Source organism: Xyrauchen texanus, chromosome 1, assembly GCF_025860055.1.
Source record: "Xyrauchen texanus isolate HMW12.3.18 chromosome 1, RBS_HiC_50CHRs, whole genome shotgun sequence".
In the NCBI taxonomy this organism is placed as follows: domain Eukaryota; kingdom Metazoa; phylum Chordata; class Actinopteri; order Cypriniformes; family Catostomidae; genus Xyrauchen; species Xyrauchen texanus.
In genome coordinates this window covers 28,179,731-28,199,690 of record NC_068276.1, presented here as the reverse complement: position 1 = coordinate 28,199,690, position 19,960 = coordinate 28,179,731, and the positions used below count along the sequence as shown (strand labels likewise).

The following is a 19,960-nucleotide window of genomic DNA, read 5'->3' as shown; positions in this document are numbered from 1 at the left end:
AAGCACAATTTTAATGTTAAACCTAAAAACTCTTAATCAGACAAATTCTGAGAAGAAAATTGGGAAAAGTCTTCAGACATGCAAAGCTGCCAATGAAAGACCAACCACTGAGCTAAATCAGCATGAACGATTTCTCTCTGAATTACTAAAACTTATGATAGCATACACAATAATGAAATCTAAACAAACTGCATTCAGAACGAAAAACAAAGGCTTTTTCTTATTTTGCATTCTTAAGCAATCTTATGTTCTTGTGGAATTGTTCATCATCCACCTCCAAAAAAGGAAAATAGATATGAGGTTGTTAAATCTACACATTGCAACACATCTCAAAATTCATATAGATGCGTTCTACATCCTGCTGTTCTTCCGAGTTCACTCGTTCAAGGTAGCTAGCAAGGCAAGACAGATTTTCAAGTCTGAACTTTGCATTCTTATTGTGGAACACCAAAATTTTCTGCTATGCCAAAACCTGACCTAAACCTTGTTTAAACTATATCAATATTTTAAGATACACAATACCTAAAATAAAGAAAAAAGCTTAATGGTCATTTTATCTATGCAAGTCCTTGTATGAGCAATAAACCTGTAAACCTGAGAGATCCCTGAAACTAGAAAGAAGCTGAAATGAATTCAAAGCCTTCATCCATAACCTGAAAACCATTCAAGCATTTAATTGTGGTTGAGACAAACAAATAAGAATTACCTGGTGATTAATGTACACAGAGATATGGATGTAGTAATAATAAACTCCAGCAGCTGCCTTTGAATCCAGTGGATTGAGTGCTGTGGTTTATTTGAAGACAATTCTATGATATGTATTAAATATATATGCAAAGTGGATAAGGTTATGTGTCTTTTTATTGCCACCCATTGTAAATGCTATTCAAATTATCGTTTAGTTATAAATCTCCTCCGCACCACACAGACAAATGGTTGGAGTAGGTATCCCGTTCTGGATAACAGAAATGGGGAAAGCCGTGATGAGCCGTTATGCCAAGTTGGGCCAGCACTGGACCAACTGTAGAGCTGATAAATCAACATCAATAGAAATCACAACAAAGACAGTATTAATCTACTGTATAAGCATTAATTCAGAGAACTCAAGCGGCAGCATGCAAGCATAATATGACATTTACAGAAGATATTCTTCAGTCTCACAACCAGCCATTCATGACAATTCAGAGGTATTTCGTTTTTTCATACATTTTCAGTGTATAATTTTAGATTCTACATTTTAGATTTAGAACTTCAGTTACAGTGTTCATATTGACACTGTACAAATAGATTTACTTTTACATCCCTATGCAGGCAACCGTTCTTCCATGTTTTCTTTTGAGCAGCAGATTTGAATGGTGGACATGGACAGTGTTGCAGTTTAATAAGCTTACAAGCCTTTGCAACTGTTGACCGGGGAGGCTCAACTCACGGCCTAACTGGGCTGCAGCGGGTTGGCCGCAGCCCAGAACAGCATCACCAGCATTATTAAGGATCTGTGGGGGTTCCGAAAAAAATACTCACTGATCAGGGCATGACGTTTATGTCATTCACAATATGCAAACTGTACGAATTACTGGGGATTAAATAGATTCTGACCAGAATTTACCACCCCCCAATCAGATGGCTTGGTCAAATCATTTAATCAGACACTAAAGGATTTATTCATAAGTTTGTACACGAAGACGCTTAAAATTGGGACAAGTTACTCGAACACCAATTATTTGCAGTAAGAGAGGTTCTGCAAGCCTCCAAGTGTTTCTCCCCTTTTTAATTTACGTCTGCAAAATATTCTCAAACTAGCTACACTAATTTCAATTTCATCTTTTAAAACTATTATATCATCCTTGTTCACGGACACCTGCAGTTGCTTTTCTACATAATCATGTAATGTACTGTATTTATTTTAGCCCCATTACCTTTCCCTAAGTGGTTATTCCACTTGTCAGGCCGCCATTGTAAATAAGAACTTGTTCTTAATGACTTGCCTGTAAAAATAAAGAAGTAAAAAAAATAAATAAATAAATAAAAATAAAACATTATTGTACAGGCGTTGACCACAAGGTGTGCTCGACTTCCTATGGGAAAATTGGGAGGAAGCACTTTCAAACAGCAAAAACGATATTCAATTCTTTCATGACCTGAGAGCAAAACTCCACACACTGGGGCAATTAACAAAGAATAATTTGCTCCAGACTCAAAAACATCAAAGCCGGCTGTAAAATAGGGGTACTCGGCTAGGAGCTAGGTTGCAAGGAGAATTCTCCGACGTGCTCTCGCCTCTTTCCAGTCGTACGAATCTCTTAGAGCACCATATCAAAACGACCCCAGGGGTAGTGGTACCTTCATACCTACCGATTACCCAAGCACAAAAAAGAAGTGGTTTGGTTAGAATTAAAGTCCATGCTAGATATGGGGGTAACAGAAGAATCAAAAAGTGACTGGGCCAGCCCGGTGGTTTAGGTTAGGTAGAGTGATAGCTCAGACCAGTTCTGTGTGAATTATAGAAAAGTCAATGTGATGTCTAAATTTTATGTGTACCCAATGCCTCGGATTGATCAACTGCTCGATTAGTTAGGCACGGCTCGCTTTTATTTGAAACTGGATATAAAACAAAGGGATATTGGCAGATCTCCTTAACTCCCATGTCCAGTGAAAAGACAGCATTTTCCACACCATTCGGATTAGTGATAGGCCACATGGCTCCCTGGAGTCGGGCAATGGTGGTATGTGGTGACGGGGGTGTGGCCGTGCGACATCTGTGGAGAGCGAGGCCGGGAGAGGAAGAACAGTAAGGATTGACAACTGTGGGAAAACCTCTCTGACAGCTGTTTTGTGTTGCATTGAGAGCTGGAGAGGGATAAAAGGGCAATCCAAACTGTCAGATGGGAGAGAGATGCACGAAGCTCTGTGTGTCACTGCTGAAAAGAAAACCAGACCTGTGTGTGTGTGTGTTACTGCTGAAAAGCAAACAGCATGTGAACTTTGAGTTATTCAAAAAGTGTCAATAAAACGTACGTTATATTGTTTAGCTGGCTCCCGCTTCCTCTTTCAGAAGAATACAAGAGATCTGTCACAGTGCGGTAGTAGTTTGAAGCTGAAAGCTTGTAGCCACAACAATTGAGCAACAATAGAGCCTATCCCACTGGTAGTATTACAGCATGTCTTAGGTCCTTTTCCCCGGGACAAGTGCTTTTTATCACTATAATGATCTCTAAGCCGGTTTAGGGGACATTTTTAGCTCCTACTCCGGTGTAGATACTTTTGGGGCATATGGGTACTGTGGGAGGTGCTGCAGCCTGTTATTGGACAAAAACCTGGATTGAGAAAAGAGAGGAGCTCCATAGCCACCATTAGTAAACAACTAGCTGCTAGCCTGCTATTCAGAGGAGTGTGCTTATTTTACAATTCCCTTAAATGAAATAACATTTAACAAACAAAGTATCCAAAGACAATCAACCGTTTCACAAATGTGTGTATGTGTGTATGTGTGTGTGTGTGTGTGTGTGTGTGTGTGTGTTGTGTGTGACTTCATCGGGAGACACGCTTTGAGTTTTCATCTGTACTGTGCGACTACACAGAAAATATAGTAATCCAGAAATCACTTCATTGATTTTTTCCTGGGATGACAGATATATATAATCAGATCTTTATTGAGAGTGGGTAATAGAACTTTATTTTACATTAAACCATCATTAAATCTAGTTTATTTGCATGCCTCTTACTGCATGTGTAACTTGCATCAACATGTCTTTTTTAATCAATTAAAAGAGTATTTCAGTACAGTAATTAATGCCTTTAATTATGGCCAACCCGCTGCAGCCCAGTTAGGCCGTGAGTTGAGCCTCCCCGGTCAACAGTTGCAAAGGCGGACCACTCACTGGTTGTTGGGTCATCCCCAGGATGTGGCCGTCCGCTCTAACAACTTGATAAAGGCCTCCGAGTCATGAAAGCCTTTATTGTAAAAGATTGTGTTGATAAATAGGTTTAATGTGCATTTTCAACATGTGAGTTCAGCATGTGCTGCATGGTTAAACAGCACTTTTGCCTCTTCATCTCTCCTCTCACTCTGGCTGCAGCAAGGAGCACTGCATGCATACCTACATTTTAAACTGTAACCTGAAGACACAGGCTGTGTCCGAAAACTGGAAAATGCTGCCTTTGGAGGCTGTATAAAGATACATGAAGTTAGGATGAAATAAGGTGCCTTTTAAACTGGGAAAGTTGGAAAGGGCCTATTGACCATGGATCACTCAAAAAGGCAACCACCAGGGAATCACGCATTTTCAACCTGTTGAGATGTCATTGCATTATAAAAATAAACTGTACGTTTCAGAACTGAAAATTTCCTCCTTAAATGAAAAAGAGCATTTATTTAAACCAGGCTCCATAAACGGGTCGTTTGGAATTTGTGGGATTTGTGAGATCACAAGGACCAAATACATCTGCATAAGACTGCCTCTTCAGCAAAACGTCAAAGCCTATTTTTCATCATTGCACCATTGGCCCCACCCACTGGTGCTCACTGCTAAGTTACACAGGTGAAGAGGAGAGAGACGAGCCTGTCATAGGAGATTCATATACACCAAAGGGGACAAGCACATCTTTTAAATGTCTATCTCATTCTTCTGCTGCCACTGACTGGGAGAAACACATGCCGTTCTGTGTGTAAACAAACATGGGATGAGATGTGAAGACCACTCTGCTATGGCCTGTTGAAGCCGGTTGAAGCATCCAACATCACCATGGATTGAACTATGTTTGCATATTCATAACATTTCAGTGTCGATTGTATGTTTTCGCATCAGATCAACGTGGAGTGCTTGTGAACCAGTCAATACATGATTCAGGTTTTCCAAAGGAACTGTTTTTGAATGAGTATTTTTAAAGATGAGGCAGTAAAAACTCTATTGGGTATGATGCAAAACTGCAAGTAAACAGTTTAATTCACAAATATTTCAAATGTCATCACTGTTTTATAGTTAAGGTGCCACTGTGCTTAAAGGGATAGTTCACCCCAAAATTAAAATTATGTCATTATTTACTCATGCTATCCCAGATGACTTTTTCTTCTGCAGACCACAAATGATAATTTTTAGAAGAATATTTCAGCTCTGTAGGTCCATACAATGCAAGTGAATGGGTGCCAAAATGTGATGCTCCAAAAATCACATTAAGGCATCATAAAAGTAATCTATATGACTTCAGGGTTTTAATCCATATATTCAGAAGTGATATGATAGGTATGGGTAAGAAACAGATCAATATTTAAGCCCTATTTTGCTAGAAATTCTTCTCCCTGCAATATGCATAAAGAATGTGAATCACCAAAAACACAAGAAGAATGTGAAAGTTAAAGTGGATTACCTGAGCAGGGAGGAAAATCTATAGTAAAAAAAGGACTTAAATATTTATCTGTTTCTCCCTCACACCTATCATTTAGCTTCTGAAGACATGAATTTAACCATTGAAGTCTTATGGATTATTTTTAGGCTGATTTTATTGGCACCTATTCACTTGCATTGAATTGACCAAAATAGTTGAGAAATTCTTCAAAACATCTTAATTTGTGTTCTGCAGAAGGAAGAAAGCCATACACATCTGGGATGTCATAAGGGTGAGTAAATGATTAGAGAATTTTCATTTTTGGGTATAGTATTCCTTTAATGTTTTCGGATCCAATGTATAGGGTGTATGTTATGTGTAAACCCTGAAATTGAATTTTAGAATGTTGAGAAGCTTATTGTTCATTTTATTCACTTTATTCTATTCATAAACAAGGATGTGTGTATGTCTGTGTGTGTGTGTGTGTGTGTGTGTGTGTGTGTGTGTGTGTGTGTGAGCATGTATTTATCACTTTGTGGGGACCAAATGTCCCCATAAGGATAGTAAAACCCACATTTTTTGACCTTGTGGGGACATTTTGTCGGTCCCCATGAGGAAAACAGCTTATAAATCATACTAAATTATGTTTTTTGAAAATGTAAAAATGCAGAAAGTTTTCTGTGAGGGTTAGGTTTAGGGGTAGGGTTAGGTTTAGGGGATAGAATATAAAGTTTGTACAGTATAAAATCATTATGTCTATGGAAAGTCCCCATAAAACATGGAAACCCAACGTGTGTGTGTGTGTAGCGGTTAGTGTGCTGCGCTACGAACCTGGTGACCGGAGTTCAATTGCCTCTCATGGCCAACACCAGTGATGATTATCTGAACCAGTCCCGGGCCTCCCCTAGGTCGACTCAGCCTAAAATGAGTACCTGGTGTGGTGTGTAAAAACATCGCCACTGGGGAGACAAAGGCGGTTGGGTGTGGTGCTGGCCACCCACCCCCTTGTGTACCGTTCCGGCCTTCATAGGTGCTCGCTAACAGCACTTGCCCCTACAGTCTGTTAAGGCTAAATGGGGGATCTTTATCTTTATCGTGAGAGAGAGAGAGAAACGTGTGCCACTCCCAAGCAGAGATGTTGTCTGCTTTCTGAAGAGCAGCTTTCTCAGTGGAAAAATAGCATCCAAGAGGGGGTATTTCTCCCTATTTCACGGTAGCTGGTATGCAACTGTCGATCACTATAGAAAACGCAATGTCCTCCACCATTTTAAACAGCACCCATTGTGTACTTAATCAGTCTGTTGTGTCTCTCAGATGTGATGAGCCGTAATGGTGAAGTTGTTCATTTAAAACAGTTTAAAGCTATTTCCTAGCTTTAGTAATACGAGAAATCATGAAGAGCAGTGAAGCGTCTGAGTGCTGATGGTGTCAGCCAATTTGTGCTGATGGAACATCTCTCATCCAATCAGATTCGAGGACCGGACACACACACACACACACACACACACACACACACACACACACACACACATGTTGGTCTACCTATCATTATGAAGACTTTCCATAGACATAATGATTTTTATTCTGTACAAACTATAGATTCTATACCCTAACCCTAACCCTACCCCTAAACCTAACCCTCACAAAAAACTTTCTGCATTTTTACATTTCAATAAAACATTGTTTAATATGATTTTTAAGCGATTTAAATTATGGGGACACTAGAAATGTCCTCATAAATCACATTTATAGCATAATACCCTTGTAATTACTAATTTGTAACTTATAAAATTGTCCTCATAAGTCACAAATACACACACACACACACACACACACACACACACACACACACACACACACACACACACACACACACACACACACACCATCGTAATACCATCAGGACATGGGGCAAACGAAAAGTCACATTCAATTATTAATGATTGTCCTTGTACATTGGGTATAAATGTCAAACTCTTCATTCAGGCCTTTTGGTGCGACAGTATCTAGAGTGTAAATCCAATAGGATTCATGCCTTAAAAGGAAATTATTAATGTCACCTCTCCTACGAGGACACTTCAGTTATTCATATGATGTATATTGATGAATTGTTATGGGATATATAAGGGCTGACCTTTCGATGTTTTTATTGCTTGATGAGGAGCAGTGGGCTTGAAACGTCACCTTAGGTCAGAACACTATAATAAAGGTTTCTATTTTTGGAGCTGTGGTGTGTTTTTTTGGACGGGCACCCACACTGCGCTTTTTTGCCATTGGATGTGTGTGCTTTTTTTCATTTCTTATGTGTATTTTATCACACATTGAGCTCATGATATGACATCCTGTAATAGCATGGCTAATGCACATGAACTGACACCCACAGCAACATCTCATCCAAAAGCATGCTGCATATTGAACTTTCAATCAAAGAAAGAGAGGAGCTTTCTCCAGACAGTGGATGATTATGATTTTCCTGCTTGCAAAACCCTGTGAGATTCGACAGACAATTAGGAAAGGTGGTGGGTGTTAATATTTATTTAAACACGAATAGAATGAGAACATTGCAGCTCATCAAAATAGGTCCAGGCAGACTCCCTAATTACTTCGGCCATGCCGACTGATTGTTGAGCTAATTTTTCTGAGGGCATCGTGTTAATGAATGATTCTCTTGGGAAATTGTTAGATGGACTGATTCTTTAGTGACAGGCAGGTTTGTTTTGAGTGGACGATAAAAGGACTAGTGATTCACCGACATTTAGGACTAAGCTATTTTCAGTTCAAAACTCTACCTTCTCCTTTAACAACACAGAATTGATTTTACTGAAGGTATGTGTTTGAGGAGAAGCCCTATGATTTTCTCACCAGCTGACAGTCCTCTAGAGAGTTGACCAACTGGGCATTCTGACAGGAAAGGATGGCTCCAGCGAGGTTCAGCATCACGCACACAGCAGACAACAGCATGAAGAAAGTTATCTGTGGAGACAGAAATGAAACAGACTGTCAGTTCCGGAGGCTTAGGTGGTAAATTAAGACTCCTAATAAACAAAAACAGTGGGAAGCAACTTTTCACCTCATTAAACAGCCATTGCACAAGGATTCTACATACATTTCTCTCTAAAGGCACGGTCACACATCCCTTCTCACAGCAAAATTCAGCGGGCGAAGATGGCATGGGCGGACATTGAGCGAGTGTGAAAACAGCAAAAACATAATTGTCAAGCAGCCTTTTTTAATATTGCACTTTATCATCAGTGAGACTTAAGCTAAAAAGAAACTCACTGCTAAAATGATATCCTTGTCAATTGTGAATATTCAGTGTAGCTTTGTATGATTCACCACCTGCACAGAGGTCACTGCCAAACCAAACAACTTCCTATTGGTCAAGGCAGCGAATTCGCCTGTCAAAATTCACCAAATTTGAATGTGAGCCAAAATCAGCACCAGGAGATTTGTTGACTCCAGAAGTCCATCGCGCCATGGAATTTCCTCATGCAATATATGTGTGACCACGCCTTAATGTCTAGTCTTGCTATTATTTTTATTTGCAAAATGTTTTACAAAGCAGTGCAATTTTTTGCAATAAAAAATTTGCAGTATCAATCAGTATTTTTCATGTTTTCTAGGAAAAATATCTAAACATCCTTAAAAGAAGATACATTTTAATTTAATTTAGCTTAATTTAAAAACAAAATGTGGTAAAGTTTATGCTTAAAACATGAAAAAAAAGAAAAAAGAAATCACCAATGGTTAAGAAAATTAAACCTTTTCTTTGAATTTCTAGGGGGGGAGACTTTGTCTTGTTTTTCAGACTTTTTTGTGTGTTTAGTTTTAGCAGACCAATTATAACCAATTGTGTTTTTTTGGATTTCATGAAAGAGTGTGAAAGATTGAACTTGATAGATCAGAACTATTTATGGGAAAAGTGAAAGGAACAGATGTGACTTATAATTAAAGAACTCAAATCAATGCCTTCAACCAAAACAATTATCATCTGAGCCCCAACTCATTACTGTGAGAGACAGCTTCTAACAGCTCACATAGATAAATGAGAAACAGTAACAGAAGTGCACTTCAGAGCACTTGGGTATTTTTCTCTGGATGATGATATACTACCTCTCCCACAATTCCTTGGCAGACCACGCAGATACATGGTCAGTGACATATGGCCGTCTAGAGAAACCAATTTTTGCGCAATTCCCCGCCCCACATCCTATCAGTGCAGCCCCATGCAGCTTGATAGATCTCAAGCATGCTCATTTTTTCTCTTTTTGTACAGCTGGCGAAAGGCAACTTCTGGTTCCTCTCACCGTCTCTCCATTAAAAACAATTATCTTTATTTCTCAACTGACCATTCTGGGATGTCAGTCCTGAAGGATGAAATACAGAGGACATTCGGCTGCTTTAAATCACAGTTCATGTGCAGTAATATGCGTATAAAACCGTCATGTCCAGCCCAGGCAGATTACTGGCTAGGATACTAAGCTGTATATCAGCTTTGGCCTTAGCTCCACTGCATTGTGATTTACTAATGTGGCCCTCTACCTGACAGGACATTAAACCTTGCAATACCAAACGTGCCAGTAGAGAGAAGAAGAGACAGAGTGAGAAAGCTGAGTGCTGAAAGTGAAAGTTAGAGAGGCTAGACATCAGACTCATTTTAAATCAATCTCACAGACAAAGAGGGCATGTAGCAGTGATGATGTGAGGGACATTTGGAGAGAGATAGTGAGCTATGACTGATATAAATTTTAGCGTTTTTTAGGCTTGTAGTAAACAGGAAGTTTCAGTGACTGATGTTTGAAGGAGTTATGAAGCTTTCTGAGGCTGTGAGGGTCCTTGGCTCAGACAATCAGTAAACCTCTCGCTTGAGTTCCTTCTCACTCAAATAATGTGTGGACATTGTAGCGATGTCAAAGGTGATCAACTACATCTGAATGACTGAACTGCGTCAAATTCTGACTTGTGAACAAAAGGACATAGAAAGGTTATGAGCACAGGCAGGAAATGATGAGAATCAATTTCCCCTATATTTCAAAAGAAAATAAAAAAATGTAAGGTTTTTATTCAATGCCCTTGCTGACCAGCATGTAGATGAATTTACATGCTGGTCCAAGCTGGTTAATGCCGGTTATTTTTATTTTGGTGCTTGTCTAGCCTGTGGGCCAGCATAGACTCAAGATCAGCATGGTTTTTCTGATGAAGTTGGTTGACCAAAGGAGGCTTGCTGGTACCAGCATATCAGCATCAAAAACATAACAATGCTCATCTTTTCAACAATGGTAAGGTATATGCATAACAAATCACAAATCAAGAAGTATGTATATTAGATGTGTTCCAAGATATAATAACTTATCTTATACACCTGCGGCTTCTTCATGTTCTTCTTTATTTATATAACTTGTGCCTAGCAGTTCTTTTCAGAAACAGGATTTTCAGATGTTTTGTAACGTAGTCATCAACATTCATGTCAGAATGTGTTTCTCTTCTGCAGAATGACAAACATGAAACCAAGCCTGCGCTCCATCATTTCACAGAGAGAGAACACATTACAGCAGAGATGATGACTGAGAACCAACACAAGCAATAATGAGTCTGATTTTGTAAAGCAAAAAAGTAAGATGTTATTCAGAAAGCGATTGATAAGGGAAAGCTTAATGGGCCACTCTTCAGGCTTCCTTTTACTGCAAGCTGAGCGTGGCCAATGAAATACACAATTCTGTCTATCTCTAATTTACTCATATAGAGGAGGGAAAATGGTTCTTTTCAGCAAATGCTTTGTAGTCTATACAGTGAGCAATATCAAAAGACAAATTCAAATGCTGCACTTCGAACCTACTACTGCGACTCAAATGTAATCTTTATCTTTAATTGCAACATGCTGTCTTCTCTTCTTGCTGTCTTCCCAGCAGATAAAATGGTTCAAGGAAGGAAACGAAAAATTAAAACAAATGAAATTTTTAGCAGAACAAAACCAAGTGATTTTCAGTTGTTTTGGAGTGAAAACGTTATTTTTAAATGCTGGAAACTGGTTATAAATGAAAAGTGCTTTGATCCTGAAGGAAACTGCTGCATTACACATTTCTGTACCTAATTGCTCTTTGTGGATGTCGTATTCTGTGAATTAAGACCTCTTTAACAACTAGGTATAGTTACTACATATACTGTACATGTACGGCTAATCCAGGTACAAGGAAACATTATTAGAGGTAAAGAGTAAATTTCTCAGTTGTTTCCAAGTCTTCACTGAATTAATGTTAGATATGATGCATGAATACAGATTTGATGCTGCTGGGTTTTGACTCAGAAACAAATCTGTAAATAAAATGATACTTAATTGTTAATTAACAGCTCGTTATGATTTCTATGCCAATGAGTCCACCACACAGGGCATTTTTTGTTGTTGTTTATTTTTGCTTATTTTGGTGAGGCGAGTTGCTTATTTTGGGCTTGTTTTTCCAGACCAGGTAGCTTGTTTCTCTTGTGAGATCTGGCAAAATTGCAATTGGTATTTCACCCACCCATTAGCACAGAGAACTGTCACTGGAGCATAGGAAGCTATATTGAAGAAAGTATAATTCTGGCCATTCCCCTGTGAACCATGGTCCTAGACTGCAACCCCTGAATCCTATGGAGGGAGCCAATAGGGGCATGTCATCTGGAGATTCTCGGCAGCCATCGTCGACTGGTGGGTAGGAGAGGCTGTCTATGGAATGAGCTAGTGTGAGGAGACGGGAAACGAAGGTGTGGCCTTGAGGAATGATAAGCATGGCAAAATTGAGGTGGCCTGATAGGGCTGGAGATTGCGTTAGGAGACCCAAACTGACCAGAGAACGACGTGCAAATAGACCTGATCCTGTCATGCTTGTTTAGGGAGGAAGCTTGCATGGTTAGAGAATAGTGTGTGATGTCTAGAAATTCTAGAGACTTGGCTTGTTGTGTTTTTTTTTCTCTCTCTCTCTCTCTCTCTCTCTCTCTCTCTCTCCTCCCTCTTATTCCTCGAGCTGGAGCAAATACGGTGAGAAGAATAATGTCTCAGCTTCATGAGAGTTTTGTTGTTGGCTGTAAAAGGAACATAAGTGTCTTCATGTACTCCCGGCATAGAGCCCTGAAGATGCAGTGGACAGTTTAGTTATTGAAGGAAGCGTGCCCCAAAACATACAAAAATGTGTGCATGTTTGTGCAAATCATCTTGCACAAGACTGCTTTGTGAATGTGTGTTGATATGAATCGGGATCTACAAGAATGTGATTCTCGAGCATGGATCAGTTCCAACTGTTCATGTCCCACCTTTACGACCTGAAGATGCAGTATCACACTTTATATTTTGTGACTATTTGCAAATCTCCTTCCGAATGTGCTTGATAGCTGATTCGACGGCTGATGTGCCGAGTTACCATTGTCTCTGACAGTATTCCGAAGAGCAGATACACACACGCACGCCTATAAATGTATGGCTGAATTCCGGCATTTACGCTGTCAATCATATTGCTTCTGATTAGTTGTTGCTGTAGTGGTCTGACCATGATGAGTGAATGACTGTGATTTGTGAAGACATGTCAACGAATTTCTGCTCTTTGATGATGCCTGAATGATAATAAAATGCAAGTATGCCATGAGATGGGAATTACTCGCTGTATGACCTGATCATAGCAAAATGCCTTACGCTGGTGATAGATAATCTGATGAATAAGGGGAAGCGGTGCGGAGCATACCGCTAGGTGCTAGCAATGAGAACATGGAAGTACATCTGGAGTAAGAAAATGCTGCGTTTTATGGATCGCATAAATGCGCCCTTGGAGGCGCTCTGGGAACCTCATTCGAAATGTTGTACCAAACGAAATAAATTCTTTCACAAGGCTTTGGTGAAGGCTATATTAACCCGTGGATACGTATTTGTTCGCACTCGGGAGTGACGTCACTCTGCTTATGTTAAATATAATTGCATGCTGATATATACATGCATGTATATGTAATTAATGTTAACAGCTTATACATCTTTTCGAAGGTCTAAGTGTTCGCCGTTGGTATCCGATCTCTGCTGCATGATAGCAATCCTCCGGAAACAGCAATTTGTTTATTTGTGCCGGAAGTGCGAATGATAATATGCAATTTCAAAACGGGACTTCATATCTTATTATGAAATCGCGATCGCCAGATGAATCCAGTTCAGCCTGCTTGGGTCAATTGTCCGTGACAGAGTTCATTCTATAACGTCCAGTAGCACTTTTGTACATAATTATAAATCTTGATATGTTCTCCATAGTTTACATGAGATCTCGCCTGGAAGAATTACACTTCATTGTCATTCTTCGACAGACTATGCAATCTGAGCAGCATTCCTGTTGTAAACTGTATATTATCTTATATATTGAAGTCTTCTAAACAGAATGAGCCCATCTCAAAGTCAAATAAAAATTTTTTTTTTTTTTTTTTAAATGGAGTGTACTTTTCTAGCTTTAAAAAACAACATATATTAATTCTGAAACTTGGGAAATAAAGCCCAAAGTGTCTTTCAAAAGATAATACAATGGTGTCCATACTCTTAGGGGGCCAGTGAATACAGCCTTTTAAGTTGGGTATGTCATTTGCATGGTTTGTGCTAAAAAAAAAGGGGGGCGCCCATCAATGGGTTAAAATGTGATGTCATGCTCCCTCGGAATGCCCACGTCATCGACTCGGTCTTCCTAGTGAGGGGATGATGAATTGAAAAGCACCCATTACGTGCTGCGCTGTTGAAATGAAATACTGGCTTTTGATATTGATGCGAAAGCGTTATGATGAACTTTGTAATGAATAGGTAGCATGGCAACTGATGGCCTAGACCCATGACTAAATCTGAGTGCATTTGATGGATATGATAATGACTTAGCTTATTTCTGATAGAAGCCGGCTGCTGCTGGAGCTGATGATTTTGCCGAATTCGCGTAGAATGCGCTCCTTCCGCGCTGGGCTGTGCAGTTCGAGATGTTCTTTGCACTGATTCTCCTGTGGCCTGGAGAGGTTGAAACGTGTCTATTTGCCTGTTTTTAGCACACTGAAACACAATGTGATAGATTGTGAGCAGACTTATAAAGCAACGGCTTACATGCGATTGGCTAGGAATTACCCAGCTAATGATGTGATGATGTACAGCTGCTAGTCTTCCCGCTAGAACTACGCTGCGCTTCCATGGAAAGGAGGCTGCAGAACTTCTGAACCAGAATGAAAAAATACAGTTTTTGCTCATAAAGAACCAAAAAGAAAAACATCAGGTGTGTGTTCTGCACTTTCTAGTCTTTTACTGAATATTAACAGTGGCTCTCTACATACAAGCCATACAAATATGATAACATCAGTAATTTGCTTTAAAATTAGTCACTTGTTCTTAAGAGGTAGGTCTTAGATTACTTTCAGAACACAAAATGACACATTGCCATTTGAACAAAAATGATGATGACACTTTATATAGGTGAATATCAAAAGAATAGTTCACCTAAATTTTTTTATTCTGTCATCATTTACCCCATTTTGTTCCAACCATGTTTTATTTTCTTTCTTCCATGATATGCAAAGGGAGATCATAGGCAGAAAGTCAGAGCTTTAGTTTTCCATACATGGAAAGTGGATAGTGATTTATACCAAAATAACAAAAACAAAAAAAATGACTGGTGTGCTATATTCCAGACCAAACTCTCAAATCGCATTTGCAATCATGTTTCTTTGAAACCTGCAACTTTCGTCAAGAATAGTCATGACACGTGACCAACGAGAACCAATGTCATTGGGCATCAATGACATACCACATCTAAAGGTGACATTTTTTAACTGTTCACAAACGTGAATGTGATTTCAGAGCTATAGTGAAGGGGAACATAATCAGTGAATTTCTTTCAATGTATGGCTTCAGAAAACTTGGAATATTGTACATGGACTACATTTATGATACATTACCTGTGCTTTATTGTGAGATTGGGGCCTTTGGAGCATGAAAGTATAAATACATTTTTCTTGTATGGAGGAGAGCAAATCTACCTGGCATCTTATTTTCTGTTTTATATAAAAATGAAAATAATGTAGGGTTGGAAAGACATGAGGCGGAGTAAATAGCTATTGCTTTAAAGCTATTTAATCAAATTGTTGCAATATTCAATGTCCTAAATAAGCATGATGTATGTGTTTATATGCTGCATTAGTTGCTTGTGACTGGAAAAACCCTCCTTTAGGAGGGCGGACTCCTGAGACCCCAAGCCCTGGCGGACTAATTACTCTGCCTGGCTCCATGCTGGTGTTTTCTAATTACCATGTAGGATCACATATCACTGTTTAACAGGCTCTCATTAATTACAGCCCATCTGCCACCTGCATGCCAAGCAGCAAGATGAGTTGCCAGGCTCATGTCACTCACCAACACGGTCAAAAGCCATGAGCAATTCACACCTGTCAACATTACTATATATTGGCATTTCGATTTTTGGCAATGCTAGTAAAGCCAGCACAGATTTCAAACAACTCGATTTTGGCAGAGGGTGTCACACATGCTGACTGTGTTACTGAGATCTCACTCTCTTGGACTTATGGCACAATTGGCAATGCAAAATGGTGGAGTGCTGACAAACATATCACCGCAACTCTTTCTCTCTCTCTGATTCCTTGTTACGTGGCGCAACAACATGAATATCGCATAAGCATAAACAATTGAAAAAGAGTGATTTAAGTCATTTTCAGACATGTAGCTTGCTTGACTTGTTCTGAAACAGGAGCTAATATAGTTACACTGTTGCATTTTCTTCATGGTTCATTTGGCTTTCACATGGTTATATTTTAAAATGAACCAAAAGGGAAAAAAAATATGTTCTCACGTTCACAGAGCTCTCCTCTCGCGCCCCCACACACACACACTTGCACACACATACACACAGAAAGAAAGAAGCCATGGTTTTATCTGTCAAAAATTTCTGATGCCATCCTACCTGTGTCTGTTCTGCCTCTATCCAAAGACAGAAGTGATCGTAAAGATCAATCTACACAGATCAGCCACAACATTAAAACCACTGACAGGTGAAGTTAATAACATTTATTATCTTGTTACAATGGCTGGGATATATATTAGGCAGCAAGTGAACCATCAGTTCTTGAATTTCATGTGTTGGAAGCAGGAAAAATGGGCAAGTGTAAGGATCTGAGCGACTTTGTCAAGGGACAAATTGTGATAGCTAGACGACTGGATCAGAGGATCTCCACATGACACACAGTGCATCGCAGCTTGTTGCATATTATAAGCCGCAGACCATTTAGAGTGCCCATGTCCACCGCCGAAAGCACCTACAATGGGCATGTGAGTGTTAGAACTGGACCACGAAGCAATGGAAGAAGGTGGCCGGGTCTGATGAATCATGATTTCTTATAGATCATGTGGATGGCCGGGTGCGTGAGCATCGTTTATCTGGGGAAGAGATGGCAGCAGGATGCACCATGGGAAGAAGGCAGGCTGGCGGAGGCAGTGTGATGCTCTGGGCAATGTTTTGCTGGGAAACCTTGAGTCCTGGCATTCATGTGGATGTTAATTTGACACATACCACCTACCTAAAGATTGTTGCTGACCACGTACACCCCTTCATGGCTACGGTATTCCCTGATGGGAGTGGCTTCTTTCAGCAGGATAATGCACACTGCCACACAGCAAAAATTGTTAAGGAATGGTTTGAGGAACATGACAAAGAGTTCAAAGTGTTGATTGGCCTCCAAATTCCCCAGATGTCAATCCGATTGAGCATCTATGGGATATGCTGGACCAACAAGTCCGATCCATGGAGACCCCAACTCACAACTTACAAGACTTAAAGGATCTGCTGCTAATGTCTCGGTGCCAGATAGCAAAAGACACCTTCAGAGGTCTTGTAGAGTCCATGCCTCGACAGGTCAGAGCTGTTTTGGCGGCTTGAGGGGGACTTTCATTAGGCAGATGGTTTTAATGTTGTGGCTGATTGGTGTATATCTAATATAGGTTGTATATATAATTTAACTTAAAAAATCAATCTAAGAGATAATAAAACTGAACACAAGTGCCATCTAATCATCACCATACTGTCCCTCATACCTCCAACTCACATATAGACTCATATTAGGAGATTGTGAGCCAAAGAAATATGGCGTAAACAAGAGGAGACACTTTAAAACCGAATACTGCAGAGATGATTTTTATGCAGCATTACATTTTTTTACACAGACTTGAGAGAAGGCAAAAACAATATGATACTGCAATTTGATAAAGCAACAAGTGCTAAAAGTTCACTTCTACATAAAATGAGTTTTTGTTCTTATCAGCTGAGTTTGAGTGACAACATTTTGACGTTCACTTTTATCAGTTTCTAAAACTTCTCTGAGATGTATCACTGCTAACCCCAGAGTGTCTTTATGTAAGACATTCACACAAACACACCATCTCCATATGAGTTGGGAATTTTTAGTCCCAACTTGCACAGTGAAAACCTGCACAGTTGTGCCTAATACAACACCAATTTTCTCTATTTCAGGATGAAATAAGATTAACACACTCCTCTATCAGCAAAGCAGTCATGCATCAACTGCTCAATAAACTCCTGATAGTTCAGCTTACTTGAACAAAGCTTGATACTTGATGCAAATCACAAATAAGCTACTGCTCAAATAAACTTGGACTCAGAGTGATACGTGGGACCTAATGCACCTTTCATCTAGTCACAACTAGTCACATTTAAAAAGGAAAGTGTGCAGACAAGAAACCTGTCTTCGCTGGTTCTTCTTCATCCATGTGGTTTTAAGAGTTGATCCCGACACCTGTCCGTGTGCATGAGGTTTGTGTACTAACTCCTGCCACTTCACACCAAAAGCTGTTTGTTTATCTTGTGTTTTGTTCCTTTTTGTCTCTGTTTTTCTCTGTCACATATGACACACATCAATAAAATGGATTGTCTCAACACACACTCGCATATTGTAGGTGATCTGTGCTGATGTGTAAGTAAATATATTATTATTGTCTTTTGTTATTATTATTATTATTATAGTTAGGGTTGGGGAGTAACAGAATACATGTAACAGGATTACTTTCCACTACAGTTACGATTTAAATAATTAGTTATTAGAATACAGTTACATTCAAAAAGTATTTTGAGTGCTGAAGAGATTACTTTGCATTTTATTGTCATTGGTTTCATTTAATATTTGGTCTTTTCAGATGGAAACATTTATACATATAAATGATCCAAAGTGCATTTGAACAGGAGTGAAACACTTTCTTATGATGTGTTACATTCATACGAGCAGACAGAGAAGAAAGTTTGAAGTAAGTTTGGAGCAGAATAAATAGAAATAAACCTTGTATAACTTGTCAGCTTAACGTTAAACTAAAATGCTATTTCTAGCCATTTTATATGTAGCCATTTTATCATATTACCACGATCACGATCATATTTATTTATCAAGAAAATTCATGTTAGATCATCATTTCTTTTTTCTACTAAGACCTTTGATATTAGAGCAAAAATCATCTTCTTGATCATAATTTTTTTTTATTGTTTTCCTGTAAAAATATCAAAAAATCTTTAAAACAAGTTCAATTAATTTAGAAACAACACCTTTTTCAGAGAATATATTTTTAACAGTATTTTGTCTTACTGTACTGTCAAAAAAAGTGAAAATATCTACCAGTGCTGAAGAAGTAATCAAAAGTATTTAGAATACATTACTGGCCTTGAGTAATCTGACAGAATAAGTTACAAATTACATTTAATAGCATGTGTTCTGTAATCTGTAGTGGAATATATTTCAGAAGTAACCCTCACAACCCTGATTATAGTTAACTGAGTCAATTGTATAATGAGACTAGTCATGTGATCTCATGTGGAGGCAACTTGCTCCATATAAAATAAAACAGCTTTTTCTAGAAGACTCATATGACTTGAGTCTTTATCTCATATGAGTGTACCTCAATCAATAATATACTGTATCTCAAAAGGTCTATTAATTTCTTAATGCGTAAAAAGACTGGGTGGCCCGCCACAGTCTAATTTGTTGCGCTATAGATTCATAATGAACCGAAAATATTTTTACACTGCTCGTAATAACAAAAGAAATCTAAGAAAGTTGTGTTTTGAGCAGTTGCTTCAGCAAAGTATCTGAAGGGGTAAGTGAAAGAGAAATTTACTTGCCCAGCTGGACAATCAGACTGATTAAAACGTCAATAACAAAAATATAAAAAATAACCAGCTATAATTTTGATTATTATAAAGATCATATTCTTATTCTGCTGTTGAAAGTAATCCAGAGCATGTCATTTTATAATTCGCAAGCGATCTAATAACATCTGTGCCCTGTTCGATTGACGGCAGCATATGTGTCACGATTCCCTTGTTGTCTGCCCTGGGTTTCACTTGTCATTGTTAAATGTACTACACTTCCCAGAATCCACCTGCCATCACCGCTGCCATTTTGTTCATTGTTCTCACCTGTGTCTAATTCAGTCATCACTCCCTGGTTATTTAAGCCCTGCTTTTTGTTCACTCCTTGTCGTTCGTTGAATGTTGTCAAGCCTGATCTGTGTTTCCCTGCCCGAGTTCTTAGTTTATGTTTGTTTCCCCATCGAGGGTTTTTCCTTTGTGTTTGTTTTGTATTTTGTTAATAA

At 39.0% G+C, this 19,960-nt stretch overlaps 1 protein-coding gene across 1 annotated transcript in view; it reads right to left on the bottom strand.

Annotated features, from left to right (window-relative positions):
* The window catches only part of LOC127646933 (protein ENTREP2-like), a 205,060-nt gene that overhangs the window by 40,064 nt on the left and 145,036 nt on the right, over window positions 1-19,960 (bottom strand). The window contains exon 3 of the mRNA XM_052130920.1: window positions 8,185-8,295. Coding sequence (XP_051986880.1) covers window positions 8,185-8,295 — 111 coding nt within the window. The remainder of the gene's footprint in view (window positions 1-8,184; window positions 8,296-19,960) is intronic.